The 16,707-nt window shown below is 39.4% G+C and overlaps 1 protein-coding gene across 1 annotated transcript in view; it reads left to right on the top strand.

Moving 5' to 3' along the window:
- ANKFN1 (ankyrin-repeat and fibronectin type III domain containing 1) overlaps positions 1–16,707 on the top strand; it is a 330,330-nt gene that overhangs the window by 271,171 nt on the left and 42,452 nt on the right. Inside the window, exon 8 of the mRNA XM_011979240.1 lies at positions 16,091–16,188. Within this exon, the coding sequence (XP_011834630.1) occupies positions 16,091–16,188 (98 nt within the window). The remainder of the gene's footprint in view (positions 1–16,090; positions 16,189–16,707) is intronic.

Here is a 16,707-nt window from a genome sequence, read left to right as displayed (position 1 = left end):
GTGAGAAGTAGACAGTTAGCCCCAGTCTCCCCTTCCTTGGTTGCTTCTTCCCCCATATCTCTCTCTTGGATTCCTTGCAGAAGAAACAGTATGAATGTACATCTGTCTGGACTTGGGTCTGCTTTTCCTGACAGAGTACTTGCTCCAATCCCTAATAAGGCTGATCTACTTTATTCTCTGCAAAGGGGAAACTTTTTGGGGGGAAATAACAGTTTCAGCAGCCCCTGTGGTAACAGAGCGTTTCTTTGATCTCTTGCCACTATCTGAGTGTTGTTTTGAAAGTCATTTAAGGATGAAAGCATCCCCCAAAAAACCTACTGTCAAAGGGGATTTCAGTTCACCTCAACTCCAACCAACTCTGAGGTTTCAGATGTGTAGAATTGAGATGGTGACAGCTACATAAATATTAAGTGAGCAATGAGATGCCAATGTTTTTATTACTGTTTGCAATTGAACTTCGAGTAAAGCTGAGACCCGTTACATACACCTGGAGAGAGAGCATGGTTTTTGATATGACCACGATATTTGATTTGGAAATTTTTAAGTATACACTGTTGCTATAGCTCTTAGTTAAAAATAAAAAAAAATAAAAAAAAAAAGTAGCTGAACTCCAGTATTCAGCATTCCTATGAGAGCTTGTGATGCTGTGATGCCAAATATTTGGGTTTACATAGAAATTTGGCTCACAGATGGCTCAATGAATAGGAAAAGGTGGTTTTGGTGGGTAACAGAAAGTCAGGAAATTTCCTCCTGCTCACAAAGGTGGAGATAATGTCCACAATGAACTGGTACCACATCTCACATAGATCGTAGCACCAATGTCTTTCTGGTCTCTTTAATTACAGCATTAACTCTCTCCAATTTCCCTCCTACAAAATACAAGAGTAATTTTCCTAAAATGCAAATCTGATCATATAATGGCCTGATCTTTCAAGAGCTCCAAAATGCTTTCAAATAATGCTGATACTTCTAAGCATAACCTGAGCTCCTGTCTCCGGTCCCATCTTATCTCTAAAGTCACACTCCCTTCTCACCTCACCCCTTCTCCTGTTCCTTGTAATTGCCTTGAAATTCCCCAACCACACCATGACTCCATGCCTTTGCACACACAGCAACCTCTGCCTGGAATGACTTTAGCCACTCTTTCCTATACATCCTTCAGAAGTCTGCCAGGAGCCAGCCTGTCTAGCGAGTTATCCCTAACCACTCCCTGCCAGACTGTTTAGGGTGACCCTAATCTGAGCCTGCCTCTATCATTACTCTCATCAGATTGTATTATAATCTTAAATTGACTTGACTGCCTCACTCCTCACCATTGTACTGTTACTGTCTGTAGGATAAGATTTGGGCTTTATTCATATTTACATCCCCAGGACATTTCCTTGTCCCTAGAAGGGTGTCAGTTAGAGTCTGATAAATCAGTCAGCCAATTAGCACTATATTTAAAGTTGCATTTGATTTCTTATCCTGAATGTACCAGCAATTAGCTTGGTATTTAGTATTTGTCCAAAAGATACAAAATTCAAAAATTTCTATTATGTTTATTTAAAACCTGTTATGTATATTTCCCTCCAATAAGTCCACATAATTATCTTTCCTGTCTATGGGCCAAGTACCTTACTCCCAAGATTTAATCCTGGTCAATGACTTTCCTGTCCCACCTTGGTTACTTTAGAATACATAAAACTTTTCAAAATCTGAAGAGTTCCTTTCTTTCAGCCATATTCTCCTGCCCATAGTGAGTGGCCTCTTTTGGATAGTTCCAAATAGCAGTCTTGTTCTTCCTTTTCAGCTGTCAATGTGACAGTCTTCTTTACTAATTGAACAACTGCGTTCATTCATTTACGATATCTTTATTGGATACCTACTATGTGCCAGCTACTGTCATGGACCAAAATAAAAGGCAGGCGTGAGTCAATCTACCAGTTAAACAGATGAGCTGGAAAATACTCCACATTATGCATTTTAGGTCAAAGCTACTGTTTTAACTGTGTTTTGTGAATGCTGAAAATTTAGAGATATCACATACAAGTAGACATGCAGAAACCAAAGGCAACACACAAAATAGAGATAACTACAGCACTTTCCCAAGAAAAGTAACTAGGTCGTTCAAATATCCCTTGCCGGGATATGCCATGTATGTTGAGATGTTTAACCTTTCACAGGGATCTGAAAAAAAAAAAAAATACATATATCTTGCTTATAACATAAAGGGTTTTCTTTGATCTGCTGAAGGCTATTTTAGAATCCCCCAAAAAATAACTCCCATGTGACCTTATGGAGATTTATGTCTCAACATCAGCCAGTGTGATCATCCCAAAAGCAGAAGCTGAGCCTGGGAATGGAGGACAAGGCTCTTTGTTTCCCAGGGAAGCTGCGGAAACTTCTTGACTTGATGGGAAAATCTAAAGATTGGATTTTTCAGGATCAGTAAGGCACCTTGTTGAGTAATTTACAGGAGAATGTGAAAACAAATACAGAAGAAAAAAGCCCAAAATAGCACATTCTTTTTAGTGAGACACAGAGGGAAGAAGACTGGGGCTGGCCTCCCAAGGGGGTCTGGTTTTCTCTTTTTTATTTATTTCCCCACAAATTCCTTTGGGTCCTGAGGACCCGCTGCTACTTTGGAGTTGTTTCGTTCCCCAAGTCTTCCATCCTGTCTCTCACCTTAGCTTACATGTCTCTAGCCAGAGGAGAGAGAAACAGGTGATTAAAAGATATGAACCTTATCCAGAACTGAGAGTGCTCAGAGTAGGCTATTAGACGGGGAGGAGGAGAAAGACTTGGCACCAGTAAGGCTGCATAACACGAACCAGGCTCAAGTTATGGGCCAGCAATGTACACGAGTCTTCTGTGACTGTTTACATTGCTGTTTATTTATTTATTATTTTACTCAGTACTTATCTTGGCCACCATTGCCACATGTAGCTGATATGAGCATACAGAACACCTTCATGAGACTCACAGACTCAGTACAACCCCTTGTTCTGCTTGGTGGTCACTGCCCCCAACCCTGTCTCCCTCTTGAAATGCATAACAAGGAAATCACAGTATTAGAGACAACCCTAGCCCTTGGGGAAAGGGGACAGAGGCGCCAACCGGGAGTCCCTGCCTTAGATTCAGTCAGTGGAAGTCCAATATCTCACAGACTATCTGAGCTTTACATAGTGGAGCTTTCTCTAGCCAAAAAGACCTCAAAATGGCTATTAATCCATTTATTACTTTCTCCCCATATGGATTTGGGGGGCAGATGAGACAGACACGGGTTCGAATCCAGCTTCTGCATTGATGGGCTGTGTGGATCTGAGCTAGTTATTTAAAAGTTTTGAGTCTCAATTTCCTCATCGATAAAATGAAGAGAATATTATCTACCACATAAGAGCATTAGGCGGATTAAATGAAATATTTATGGCCACGTGTGGTGGCTCACGCTAGTAATCCTAGCACTTTGAGAGCCCAAAGCAGGTAGATCACCTGAGATCAGGAGTTCAAGACCAGCCTCACCGACATGATGAAACCCCATCTCTACTAAAAATACAAACAATTAGCCAGGCATGGTGGCAGGCACCTGTAATCCCAGCTACTTAGAAGGCTGAGGCAGGAGAATTGCTTGAGCCCAGGAGGCAGAGGTTGCAGTGAGCTGAGAAGATTGCAACACTGCACTCCAGCCTGGGCAACAAGAATGAAACTCCATCTCAAAAAATAAAATAAAAATAAAAAACAGAAAGAAATATTTATAACTAAAGCACAAGGCTCCAGTAAATATTAATAGATGGTCTCCCAGCATCCTCCAAAGATGACTAAGTGTTAGCTCCTATAAACCAATGTGGTTTTGTTTCAGGATTTTCTTTTTACCGTTCACCTTTTGTGACATTAATTATATGCTATATTTTAAAAGGTGATTATTTTTAAAATAATTGGAGCAATTTTCTTAGGAAAAACTACTAACCCCACACTTTGCCAGTGGTTCTTTCCCATTATCGGAAGACACCTGACCTAACTCAGTACCAACTAGAAATACCCTTCACTAGGACACTTGATGTCCCCATAGTAACTGTCCTCTGAGAACTATACTGGAATTCATGGCCCCTTTTTCTTTTCTCTTCTTCGTTGTGTTTTTTTGTTTGTTTGTTTTTCATGGAGTGTCTCATTCTTTCAACTAGGCTGGAGTGCAGTGGCACAATCTTCGCTCACTGCAACCTCCGCCTCCCAGGTTCAAACGATTCTCATCCCTCAGCCTCCCAAGCAGCTGGGACTACAGGTGCCCACCACCATGCCTGGCTAATTTTTGTATTTTCAGTAGAGATGGGGTTTCACCATATTGGTCAGGCTGGTCTTGAACTCCTGACCTTAAGTGATCTGCCCACCTCAGCCTCCCAGGGTGCTGGGATTACAGACGTGAGCCACTGCACCTGACCCATGGCCCCTTCTTAAAATGTGCTCTCATCCAGTAGAGTGTAGATGAGGTGAAAAAGATGCTGCACACATTATGGTTTCTTGGGACCCAGCTGACAAGTGCCTTTTTTTTTTTTTTTTTCTTTTTGTCCTAGGAGGAGACAGAAGTGAAGTGACTGTCATTTTATTCATTAAATAGCTATTTTTGGAACTATTACTCTACAAATGTTGCCCACTGTGAGGGATGCAAAAGTGAGTTAGACGCAGAGTCTGCACTGAAGAAGTTCCAGGGAAGATAAGATATTCCTTTAACACAATTTTTTTAAATGCCACGTACATATCCTCTTGTATACAGTGGGATAAAAACAGACAAGCCCATGGATCTCACATTTTCTTAAGTTAACAAGTAAGTAAATAAAGAAACAAAACCATTTCAGATACTGATAAGTGATAAAAAATAAAATAAGATAGTGCGTTGGGGAGAGGCATAAATGGACTCGGTAGAAACCACTTACCAAGTTGGAGAAACAGAAAGTGCAGATGAAACACAATGGATAGAATGGTAGAAGACGGGCTTTCAAAGAAACAAGCAAGACCCAGATCACAACGCCTTGTAGGCCAGAGCTTAGCAAACTTTTCCTGTAAAGGATCAGATCGTAAATAGTTTAGGCTTTGCAGGTTATATAGTCTCTATGCCAACTATTCAATCCTTCTATTGAGACAATGCATAAGCCAATGAGTTGAATTTAAATTTTGCATAATTTTCACATTATGAAATATTTTGCTTTTTCTTCAACATAAAAACCACTTTTAGCTTACAGGCTGTACAGAAACAGGCAGCAGGCTGGATTTGGCCCACAGATCTCAGTTTGCCAGGTCCTGTTGTAGACTATGTTGAGGAGTTTAGATTTTATTCCAGGTGCATTAGAGAACCGTACAAGCTTTCTATGTTAGAAAGTATTGTGATAGGATTTATGCTTTGAAAAGATTGTTCTGGTGTCAGTGGATTGGTGGGGGTATGAATAAAGGCAGATAGACTAGCTCAGCTATAAAACTGTTGTAGGAGTATGGATGTGAAACAATTCCGGCTTGGATGAGGGTAATTATAGCAATGGAGTTTTAAAAAAATTAATAGGAGGCCTATTTGAAATATAGTGTGCTGGTAGAGTTGAAAATGCATGCACATAAATCATTATAATATGAAGTAGAGTATATTAATGCCAGAAAGAATGACAGTTGAAATTATTCTGGAGGACCCGAGAGAATGACCTGAAGTTGATGGACCACAAGTCTTTCACTTGAATAGGTTTTTGACAAGAAGAGAAGGGAGAGTCATTGTGATGGGGGAAAATAATGGTCCTCCTGTTTTCACCTGTAAGAAATGGACCATGATATTAAACTGTAAGCTACTTGAGGTCAGAGATCATGTCATATGCCTCTCCATAACCCTACAACCTAGCTGATCAATAATCTAATGTCATTTGTGATACAGATGAACCTGGAGGGCATAATGCTAAGTGAAATAAGCCAGATGCAGAAAAAGTAGTGTATGACTTCTCCTGTATGTGGAATCTTTAATTTTTTAAAAAAGGTCATGAACAGAAAACGATGGTAGAATAGCAGTTACCAGAGGCAGTGGGGTGGGGAGAGGGAAAATGGGGAGATGTAAATCAAACAGTAAAAAGTTATAGTTAGGTAGACTTCAGTTAGTAATACTGCATTGTATACTGAAAAATTTGCTAAGAGAGTAGATTTTGATGCTCTTAGCACGCACACACACACACACAGACACACAAAGGTAACTATGTGAGAGATGAATATGTTAATTAGATTGACTGTATAATCATTTCACTATGTATATGAATATCACAACATCATGTTGTATACCTTGAAAATGTAAAGGAAAATAAAATTTAATGGTAACTGCTAAAAAAAACTAACATCAATTCCAAAAGTATTTAGTGGTGTTCTGCATGCTATGGCATGTGCTAGCTGCTGAGGTCTATAGGGCCATATAAAATTGACATAGTCACTGTCCTCATGGAGCTTACCAGGATTAAATAGATAATTGCACAAATCAATAATTACTGTGTTACAAAGGAACAGTATTTGGTGCTCTGAGAGGATATACCAGGACCCAATGTTGTCTTGGGGATCAGAGAAAGTTTCCATGTAGAACTCACACTTACATTGATGGCTGAAGGAAAAGGAAGAAATAGATAATGAAATAGAAATTGGAAGTCGGAAGAAAGAGCATTTCCAGCAAAAGGAACAGTATGCATGAGTTTCCTGAGACAGGAAGGAGTCTGGCATGTTTGAGGATCTAAACACCAGAGACAGAAAGAAAACAAGTAAGCATGATAGAACTGAAACTAGTAGATGGAGAAGGTCCAGACCATCCAGGCCTTGTAGGCCAGGGGAAAGATCGAGAACTTCCAGAAATGGTAGGGGAGTTTTGGGTTGAAGCAGACCTAACTTTAATTCCTAGTTATGCCACTTGTTAAATGGATAGAATTACTAAATTACTGACCTAGCCCATCTTTCAGGAATTGTGAGGATAAACGTTAAAATTATTTATTGTGAGAAATAATGATGAAATTTTCTGTAAAACAAGCTGCTGGATTTTCATTAAATGGTTTTTCCTCCCTGGGCACAGGGTAAATGCAGGGAATAATGTGAACTAAGGTTCAGAAATTAGGTTAAATGCTCAGCAAAGATGTCCCTATTTTGTGGCTCCCAGGGAGCAAAATGGAACTATGAAGATTGTCCTCCCCTTATCAATGTCCACACGTAAGTCAAATCCACTCAATCTGAGCCCCGATTCTGTACTTCCACAAGATAAAGTGGGAGTGGATGTCCAAAGATCAATCTGGCATTGATCCTGTCCTCAAGGAGTTTAATTCATTACTTAAAATTATAAGGAGGAAAATGGGATCTTTTCAATGGATGAGGTAGGTGAATAAAAGAAAGGCCAAACAGAGCGCCCCTTTCTAAATGAAGGCTCAGCATCTGGCAAGAAAGTTGAACTGTTTTTGCTTTTGCCCCCGTGGCTAGTGATTTTAATTTCCGGAAGGCCCAACAGGACTCAGAAAGCTGTGAATGTAAACTAACTACATATCTTGGTCTTTGTGTGTATAAATCAGACAGCTAATCCTGTGCTCTCCTTGCTCTGTTCCCTTAGGAATGTAAAATAGCTTGCTGGAGCTCTCTCCATGCAAGCAACATGGGTATCGCTCTGCTGAAAACAAAACAAAACAAAAATGTCAGAATCCCAGGAAACATCTCCAGGAGAGCTCTTGCCCCATGGAAGCGCTCTCAGAGGCTGCCTCTTTTCAAGGGAGGTGTGGTGGGGTTAGCAGCCCAAGCCTGCTGATCTCCAATTGTCACTGGGTTTTGAGTTCTTGCTATTGTTCAGTTACATCAATTACTGTTTTTCAAAAGCTCATACCTCTTTCATGACCAAAAATTATCAAGACAGTTTCTCCTAAAAAACTAGTCTAAACAATTGACAATCTATCTGGACATCTTACTGAAGGATATGGCAGGGTTTTAAGGAAGAAGAGAAAGTAGAAGAGTTTGTCTGAGCTAGTGACCTATGTGCCTACTTTTGGTTCGGTGTCCTAAAAGTGCTTATTCATAAGGTCCAGATAACATGAAATAAAATATTGTGATAATGTACAATAAAATATTACTACACATGGTGATAAAATGTAGTAATAAGCATGGTTAGTCCTGTTCACGCGTAATCTTTTATGCTATTGGGAGTAGTGGCCTGGTATGTCCTGCCATCCATACGAACAGCATTTAGTTTGTCAGTCCATGACTGCTGTCCTATTGCTCAGTCAGGTCCACAGATGCCCACCCTGCAGGCTATGTCCTTCACTAGTTTCTGGGCCAGCCCTGGCTTAGACAAGAGCTAATGCAGGGAACCTGGGCTCTTGTACTGCCCAAGACCTGAAGCCTGACCACTGCACAGACCTCCCAGGTGGTGACTGCTTGGTAACTGACCTTCTGCCCCAGAGTCCCTCACTGTGCCGCTCCTGTGTCCTAAAGGGGCTTAAGTACCTCATTCCTGACTCCTGATATCAGGATGTTACCTAAATTATGCCCAAGCAGTCTATACGCCTCAGACATTCATTATACCTGCTAATCATGATACATCCACCTTCCAAAGTCCGCCTCAGCAATCATCTAACATTTATGCAGTGATGTGATGGTAAATGCTTAACAACTGATACCCTGGGGAGGAAAAATATATAGAGAGAGATAGATTATATGTGCATATAATTATATACATATGCATATCATCACACAGACATATATATGCATATGTCTATTGTAAATTTTACTGATAGAATGTGTAGCACACAATTTACAAATAGTAATAAAATACACAATACTCTGTATTGTAGATTATTTATCACCTGTTGATTCTACCAAAATGCTTTTGTTTATTTTTGTTGAACTTTTGAATCTGCAGCCAAATGATGGCTGCAGTTAATGGAATGGTGCAGTTCCCATGTAATGTTGGTTGATATTTTCATTTACTTTAAGGAAGTAAAACAAAGAGCAACAAAGACCTGTTTTAGAACTTATTCATCAATGACATAAGCAACTTTGTTGAAATAAATAATAGTTTTTGAGTATTAGAAGAATATTTCCTCAATTTTTTGTGCAATTTACAACTGTAACAGTCACAGAAATCTTTAGTCTGTATCATTAACTTTTTCTCCATCACTTTCTTAAGTCTCAGCCAGTGGTCAGCAAATTTCTCTGCTGAGGCAGGAGAATTGCTTGAACTCTGGAGGCAGAGGTTGCAGTGAGCCAAGACTGTGCCACTGCACTCCGTCCTGCATGACAGAGCAAGACTCCATCTAAAAAAAAAAAAAAAAACTTAGGCAAGAGCCATAATATAATAACTATTAGGCGAGCAATTAACAAGCAAATGGTTCAGACTATGGAGGAGACTTTTTGTGGTTACTTGGTTACTTGTAGTGCTTATGAATTTTTCAAAATCCTGAACATTTAGACACCTCTGCTCCCTACCTGTATCTGTATGTAGATCTATCATATGATAAGCAAAACTAGGATAGTACACGATATATGCAGAGAAACACATATTATTTTTGTGGATGGCAGAACCTGCCAATAAATAAATGAATCTAGCCTTCTGATTCCAACTTTGCTTTTAATCTTCTAGAAATAGTACATGCAAGAAGGTTTTTCTAGTGTCAGAAAAAAGAAGAAGAAAAAGAAGACGACGAAAAAGGCTTTTGCCCTTAATTTAAATCATTGTTTTTCTAGGGAAATTTAATTTGGGAAAAAAATGTTTTTCTAATTAACTGGATGACTGTGTGCTATACAAACAATAAAGATTCTTGTTTGAAAGTAATGCATGCCCCTGTTCCTAAGACTACCAAGGGAATTTAAAATAAAAAATGCAAGCAGCTCCGACCTCATATTTTGCCAGAGCTAAACAGAATTCCCAGATCCAGAGTTTTCACGTCAGTTCCTAATTTAAAACCCACAAGTGTTGAGCCGGTTCATGCTGCAGCAAGACACATCTTCTCATCTCTAGAAATGACTGTATTTGATCTCAGTCTGGGTTTCTCGGCACATCCTTCTCTCCCTCTCTCTTCTTCTTGTGCTATGGATGGCCTGAAAGGTTAGAAACTGCACAATTAGATAGATGGGGGAAGATTTCATAATGTTCTGGTGCTGGGTTGGGCAGTCTAGCCAAATTCCGTTCATTAGCTAAGGCGCCAGGGTGAATGTGGCCAGTAAGAATGCTGTTTTGGTTCCATCAAAGAGCTGATAGGGAATAGGAAATACACTTTTAGTTTTTTTGGTTTCTGAGAAGCAGTATGGACAAGTGAAGAGTCCAGGATGCTTGGAATCTGGAGGCCAGGAATTAATCTCCATTTCAACCACTAACTGAGCAGTACAAGTAACTGCCATTCTCCTTTTGACTTTTTTCCCTCCATTCTGACAATTTTCTTATGCTGTCTGTGCCAGCATGAAATTCCTGTCTACTGTAGACTTTAAGCATTCCAAAGTCAAGAATCAAGTATTCACCCAACATTTCCTGAGCCACCTACCCTCTGCTGGGTGCTATGATAGGTGCTTTGGAAAGTGGTATTAATCAGACATGGTCCTTGCCCTAAGGAGCTTGTAGACTACAGAGGAGACGGATCACTGAAAAACAAAAAACATAAAACAATAAAGTAAGTGCAATGTATGAGACATATTAAAATTGCTAAGGGAAAATTGGCAAGGGTGATTCCCTTGGGAAGCCAGAGAAAACTAGAAAAAGGAAAGGACTTTGAACCAGGACTATCTGAATAAAGGAATAGAAGTTTTGTGGAAAAGGAGGCCATACCACAGGAGAAAACAGCATAAGCTATGGATGGGTCTAAGGGCAAGCGATCAATAAGGCTAATTGGAGGATTTGGGTGATGTTTGATTAAGAAGAAAGTATGTAACTTTTGCAGTATATTCCTCCCAATGTGTGAACAGGATAAAACAATTCTGAGCTTTGAGGCATTTGAGATTTTAGGGAGAATCTGCACAACAGCAAGTTTTGTGAGGTTTTTTAGGATCAATTGAATAAAAATTAATTAGACATTGCTGCACTGTTTTGTCTTTATGCCTTTACATTGGGGTAGTCTTCGCCTCTCCAAAACCTGGCCTGCAACTTGAGTGTTTTCGGCTAAAACACGATGTATTATGTAATCCACATCATAAGCCTTGAAATTTCCCTGAGCTTTATACTGTGTTTTCTGCTTGGGTACCCTAACTCTTTTGAGTTGTGAATTTTCTAGTCCTGTAACTAATTCTGTGACATTTCCCATTACATTATAGACCTCAGGGTGACAGGGCCAGGCTTCAGGGGCTCTTTTTCGTTTTAATCTTTCGGCCTGTGATTTCCATAGCTGCCATCAGATAATGGCAGTGTTCAGGTAGAACTTCCCTGCCCAAATGACTCTACATATCTGAAACCTAGATAAAAATTAAGTTTTCGTTAAAATAACAAGGAATCCCATTTAAAATAGTCATAGTTACTTGATATAAATACAATGAATCACAGTTTGAGCCAGAGCCAAATTTTAGGGAATACTAATACCTAGGTTTTATCAAGTACCTTTCTTGCTAATTTTCAACTACTAAGAGCCATTGTGCAATTAAGTCCTGCTTTTCCTTCTCAGACCCAAGTAGAAACAGTTTTTCTCATCTTTATCTTAAATATTGTAAGTTTTCTATAGTTTTAGAACCGGCTTACACGTGATTTTCTCAGGGTTTAATGGTAAGTCTGTAAACTACCTACATACAACTTTCCAAAGAGACCATTCTGAGTTAACCTTCTTAGAATTCCCAGTTGCGGCTGGGCACAGTGGCTCACGCCTGTAATCCCAACGTTTTGGGAGGCCGAGGTGGGCTGATCACCTGAGGTCAGGAGTTTGAATTCGCAACCAGCCTGACTAACATGGTGAAACCCCGTCTCTACTAAATACAAAAAAGTTAGCCAGGTGTGGTGGTACATGCCCATAATCCGAGCTACTTGGGAAGCTGAGACAGGAGAATCGCTTCTACCCAGGAGGCGGAGGTTGGAGGTTGGAGGCTGCAGTGAGCTGAGGTCGTGCCACTGCACTCCACCCTAGGCAACAAGAGCGAAACTCCATCTCAAAAAAAAAAAAAAAAAAAAGAATTCCCAGTCGCTCTCAAAGTGACTCCTGCTCACTCTGTTTCCTTCTTCATTCTTTAAATGCCCAGAAATTCCTTTCTTCTTTCTATGGCTTCATGCCAAAAGGAGTCCACCAACCCAAGGAAATAAACAAAGGGAAAAAGACTGTTGGTTGCCCCAGAATAGACTGGCCATTCTAATATGGAGAATTGTTTGCCTTTGATGTGAGTCTTCTCTTTCTCTAGCCCCTTCCCCTTTGAAACTCAGATATGTTATAAAATCTAATTAGACTTAACTGTTTAAAACCCTCTATTAATTCCCAAAGAAGAACCACATCTTCTTACAACCAGCTTCTGTTTATGTTTTGTTCTGCAAGAAGCCTGATGCTCTTTTCTACCTGAAACTTGCTTTGTAAAACATGTTTCAGTAAAACTTGAGCAGTTTTAAAAATAAATTGAGTTTTCTTTAGAAATTCTAAAAACTGTATCTCTGAAAAACTTTTCATTAATCATTTGCCAAATAATCTGGTATTATTCCCACTAATCCCTTGCTCTTCTTTTGGCAAGTTCTCTTGAGTTCTTAGTCTGGAGTCACAGCCCTCGATTCTCAGCCTTCAGCTTACAGCTCTACCACAGCAACTAATCATATCTGTTTCAATAGCAACCAAAGATATTTTTGTTTCCAGAATTTTCCTATATTCTTTGCTCTTCCTAAATTTCTTTGCAAATTTGTTACTCATTTTTGTTTTGTTCTGTTTGTTATAACTTACTCAAGCATACCGTTTTTCTTCCATAGCTAAATTAGGTGTAACGTTATTCTCTGATTGCAAACCTTCCCCAATTTGACTTTCAGAGACTTGGCTTCTTCAAGATTTAGTAGCTCGTAAGTGGAATAAAACATTTTGGAAAATGGAAACATATATGTAATACATATACATATATATAAACATAAATATGTGTTTTCAAATACATATTTGTAAGGAGGTATAGATCCGATTTGAGTTAATATATAATCTTAATCATTTGATTATAACTAGATTATATAATGTACCTGAGAGCTTCAAGGGGCAAGAAACTAGAAAAGGAGAAGATTCACATCAAAGAAAATTATTTTTGTGTTGGGAAAAACTAATCTACTCTAGGGGTGTGTGTGTGTGTCTGTGTGTCTGTGTGTGTGTGTGTACATATACATGCATTTGATTTGTAAGTATTAAATAAGCACCCTCAATGCACCAAGCGCAGACCCACGTACTAGAAAGGAAAAAAATGAATGACACTTATGACACTTTTCCTATTCTCAAGTTTCTCATGATCAAGAGAAAGAGATACATACCATAAAACATAATGCGTTATAATAAATCTCATTTTTACAGAAACAAGGGACTTAGGGAGCAGAAAAACAGGTGTATGTGATTAATTATTCCTGATGAATTTAGAGATGACTTTCCTAGGTCCTCAATGATTGGTAGAGTTTCACCAAGCAGAAGTTGGAAGATGGGGAATAGCCACAGAAGCAGAAAATGCACAAAATAATCAGGTAACAGAGACTTACAGAACAAAGACTTTCTTCTGAAAAAATGGCAGGAATTTAGAAGAATAATATATAGTTGGGACCAGATAAGAAGGTCCTTGAATGCCTTCCTAAGATTTCATTTTATTTCAAAGCAACTGGACACTATGACAAGATACTAGGTGGAGGAATAGAATGATTACAGCTTCATTTTTTCAACTATAATTCAGGACGTAGTAAAAGGATTTTTTTTCTTGAGACATCACACTCTGTGGCCCAGGATGAGTGCAGTGGTACAGTCACAACTCACTGCAACCTTGAACCCCAGGCTTAAGCAATCCTCCCACCTGAGCCTCCTGAGTAGCTGGGACAGTAGGGGCATGCCACCACACTCAGCTATTTTATATATATATTATATATATGTGTGTATCTTGCACAGATGGGGTCTCATTTTGTTGCCCAGGCTGGTCTTGAACTCCTGAACTCAAGCGATCCTCTTGCCTTGGCCTCCCAAATTGTTGGGATTATAGGCATGAGCCACTGTCCTCCAGCCTAAGAGGATTATATGTAAGGATGAGGAAACAAGCAGAAAAATCAATTAAAGAGTTATTACAGAGTTGATGTTCATATTCATAAAGCCATTCTTTGGGGTAATCACAGTATCAGGGGAAGAGAGCAACTTATAGGAGACATTTTAGAACCAGAAACTACTTAGTTTAGTGATGAACTGATTTTGAAGAATTGAGGGAAAGGAGAAGACAAGAATGCACTGAGATTTTTGGTTGAGTGACTGGATACATGACAGTGCCATTTGCTAAAGTTGAGGAAATAAGAGAAGAAACATATTTTGGTAAAAAAAAAACAAAAAACAAAAAACAAAGTACTTAGGGGATCCTCGGAATGGGAGGCACTCAAGTAGAGATTAACAGAAGGAAGTTCGAGCTCAAGGGGGAGGTTGGACATAGAATTATGGTTTTAAGACTCATAGTTAGAGCCATAAAAGTGGATAAAGTCATTACCAAGGACAAACATGTGGAGTGAAAAGAGAGCCAGGCAATCAAACTCCCAAGGAACATCACATCAAAGGGAGAAGGAGAAGGGGCAAAACCAGGAGGAGTCTAGAAAGAGGCAGTTAAAGGGTAAGAGAAGTAGAAAGGCAGGTGCAACCAAAACCAGGGGAGAAAAAGGTTGCACAAAGTGAGGAAGGCCAAACATGGCAAGATTTCCCAAGGAGAGGCTGTTGCTGATGATCAAAGCAAGAGGAATTTTAGGACAGCAGTTTCAAGAGTGTGTGGAAAGCAAGTGAGATGCCCAGGAACATTCTGAAGAAGAGGAGAGCGTGCAGGAGCATCCAGAGCAGAGGAATTGTGTGACTCTGAGTGGCACAGCAGGCTTTGGAGATGGTTTGATTTTGAAGTATTAAAGTGTTATGTAGAGAATGTCATTGAAATCTTAAGATCTATTGCTTATCACAAAGTTTAGAAACAGAGGCCTTGCTTCTCATGGGATTTAAGTCCCTTAAGTCCCTGCTTCATTTGTGCTTGCCTTAAATCCCACCAGGTATAAGCAATTACTTAAGATACTTTTTACTGATGATGCACAATTTATCTTTCCTGACCATGGCTTTGTCAACTGATAGAAAATGTGATGAAAGCATATGCTATCACAGTAAAATGGGGTGTTAGAATTTGCATGATTTAGCCAGGAATAAACATTCACCTTGGGGATGTCAAGGGAGAACAACATGAAACACCTTAGCCACAAACCTCTTTTCCAATGAAAAGGCTTGGAAGAAGGTATCAAGGAGGAGAAGGAGAGAAGGAGGAGGGAGGAGTATATAAGGCATTAGGGGAAGCGAATGTTTTCAGAAAGAGAAGGTGTCAAATGATGTGGAGATAATGAAAGGAGGTTTCTTTATTTGGAATGAAAATCTCACTCAGACCTTAAGAGAGCATTTTCAGTAGAATGGTGAAGCAGATGTCAGGCTTGGAGAGCAAATAGAAGGTCATGTCCTAGTGGATCCTTTGGTTCTCAAATGCAGTAAATAAGTCATCTACTATATAGAACAAACTGTTATATGTATTGTGCCTGAGTATGTGTGTGTATCTACATATACACATACAAATACACACACAAATGCACACACACACAATGTGTTTATATGGCAATGGCCTCATGAGCAATATATTTAATATAACTTACATCTGACATTAAGAACATCACATAAGTGTACATGTACCACAATATACATTATATTTATCAAGGCTCAAAAAACTAATAAGGTTTTATGATTCTTTTCTGCTCTTCTTTTAAAAAAAATGTGAACTTGGAAACTAAGTTGACATTTCAAGGAACATTGTCTGAAACACCAATATAAAGAAAGGAGGGTACGCTTAACCCTTTTTGAGAGGGATTGAATGCCAGAGTTTCTATGGTACTTCCTGATGTGTGACTGAATTTTATTCTCCCTCTTTCTGTCTCTCCCTGCCCCCCTCCTCTTTCCAGTGGAATGGAGTATGTCCAAAGACTTTTCTCCTTTGGCTGGAGAAATCATCATGGATAATCTGCAGACTCTGAGATGCACAATCACAGGACTTACAATGGTAAATGTCTCCAGTAGACTTTCCATTTCTCTATCACTGATATTTGTGCTGGGATATTAGTAGCAAATGCCTATTCTGAAAGCAACAGCCAACGCCCAGTCCTCTGGCAACAACTGCCACTCATTAAGCATGATATGTCTGGTATCTATAATTTGAATTTCACAAAGGAGCAAGCACACGGCATGAATCATTTTGTAAACTGCTGTGTTCTAAGGAGATCAGAAAAAGACTGGCCTCATGCAAGCCTTGAAAGTTGCTGCTTTCTGGATCACAGTCTAATCTTTTGGGGGGAAGCAGGGAGTGGATCAAAGGCTCCAAGAGATCCAGTTTTGACTCCCTGTCTGATGGTAAAAATAACAGCTTCATCTCACCCTCATGCCCACAGCCTCAGCCTCGGTTGAGATCAGTCATCAATTGCAGTCACATAATTTCCTGAGAGAAATCCTTTTCCCTTGATTAAAAAAAAAAAAGGTCTGTCTAAATATGCTTTCACAAAAAAGAAACTATATATGGTGGAGC

The sequence above is a fragment of the Mandrillus leucophaeus genome, unplaced genomic scaffold (assembly GCF_000951045.1).
Source record: "Mandrillus leucophaeus isolate KB7577 unplaced genomic scaffold, Mleu.le_1.0 Scaffold20, whole genome shotgun sequence".
NCBI classification, from domain to species: Eukaryota; Metazoa; Chordata; class Mammalia; order Primates; family Cercopithecidae; genus Mandrillus; species Mandrillus leucophaeus.
The sequence above is the reverse complement of the archived record's forward strand: the minus strand, read 5'-3'. Positions and strand labels throughout refer to the sequence as shown.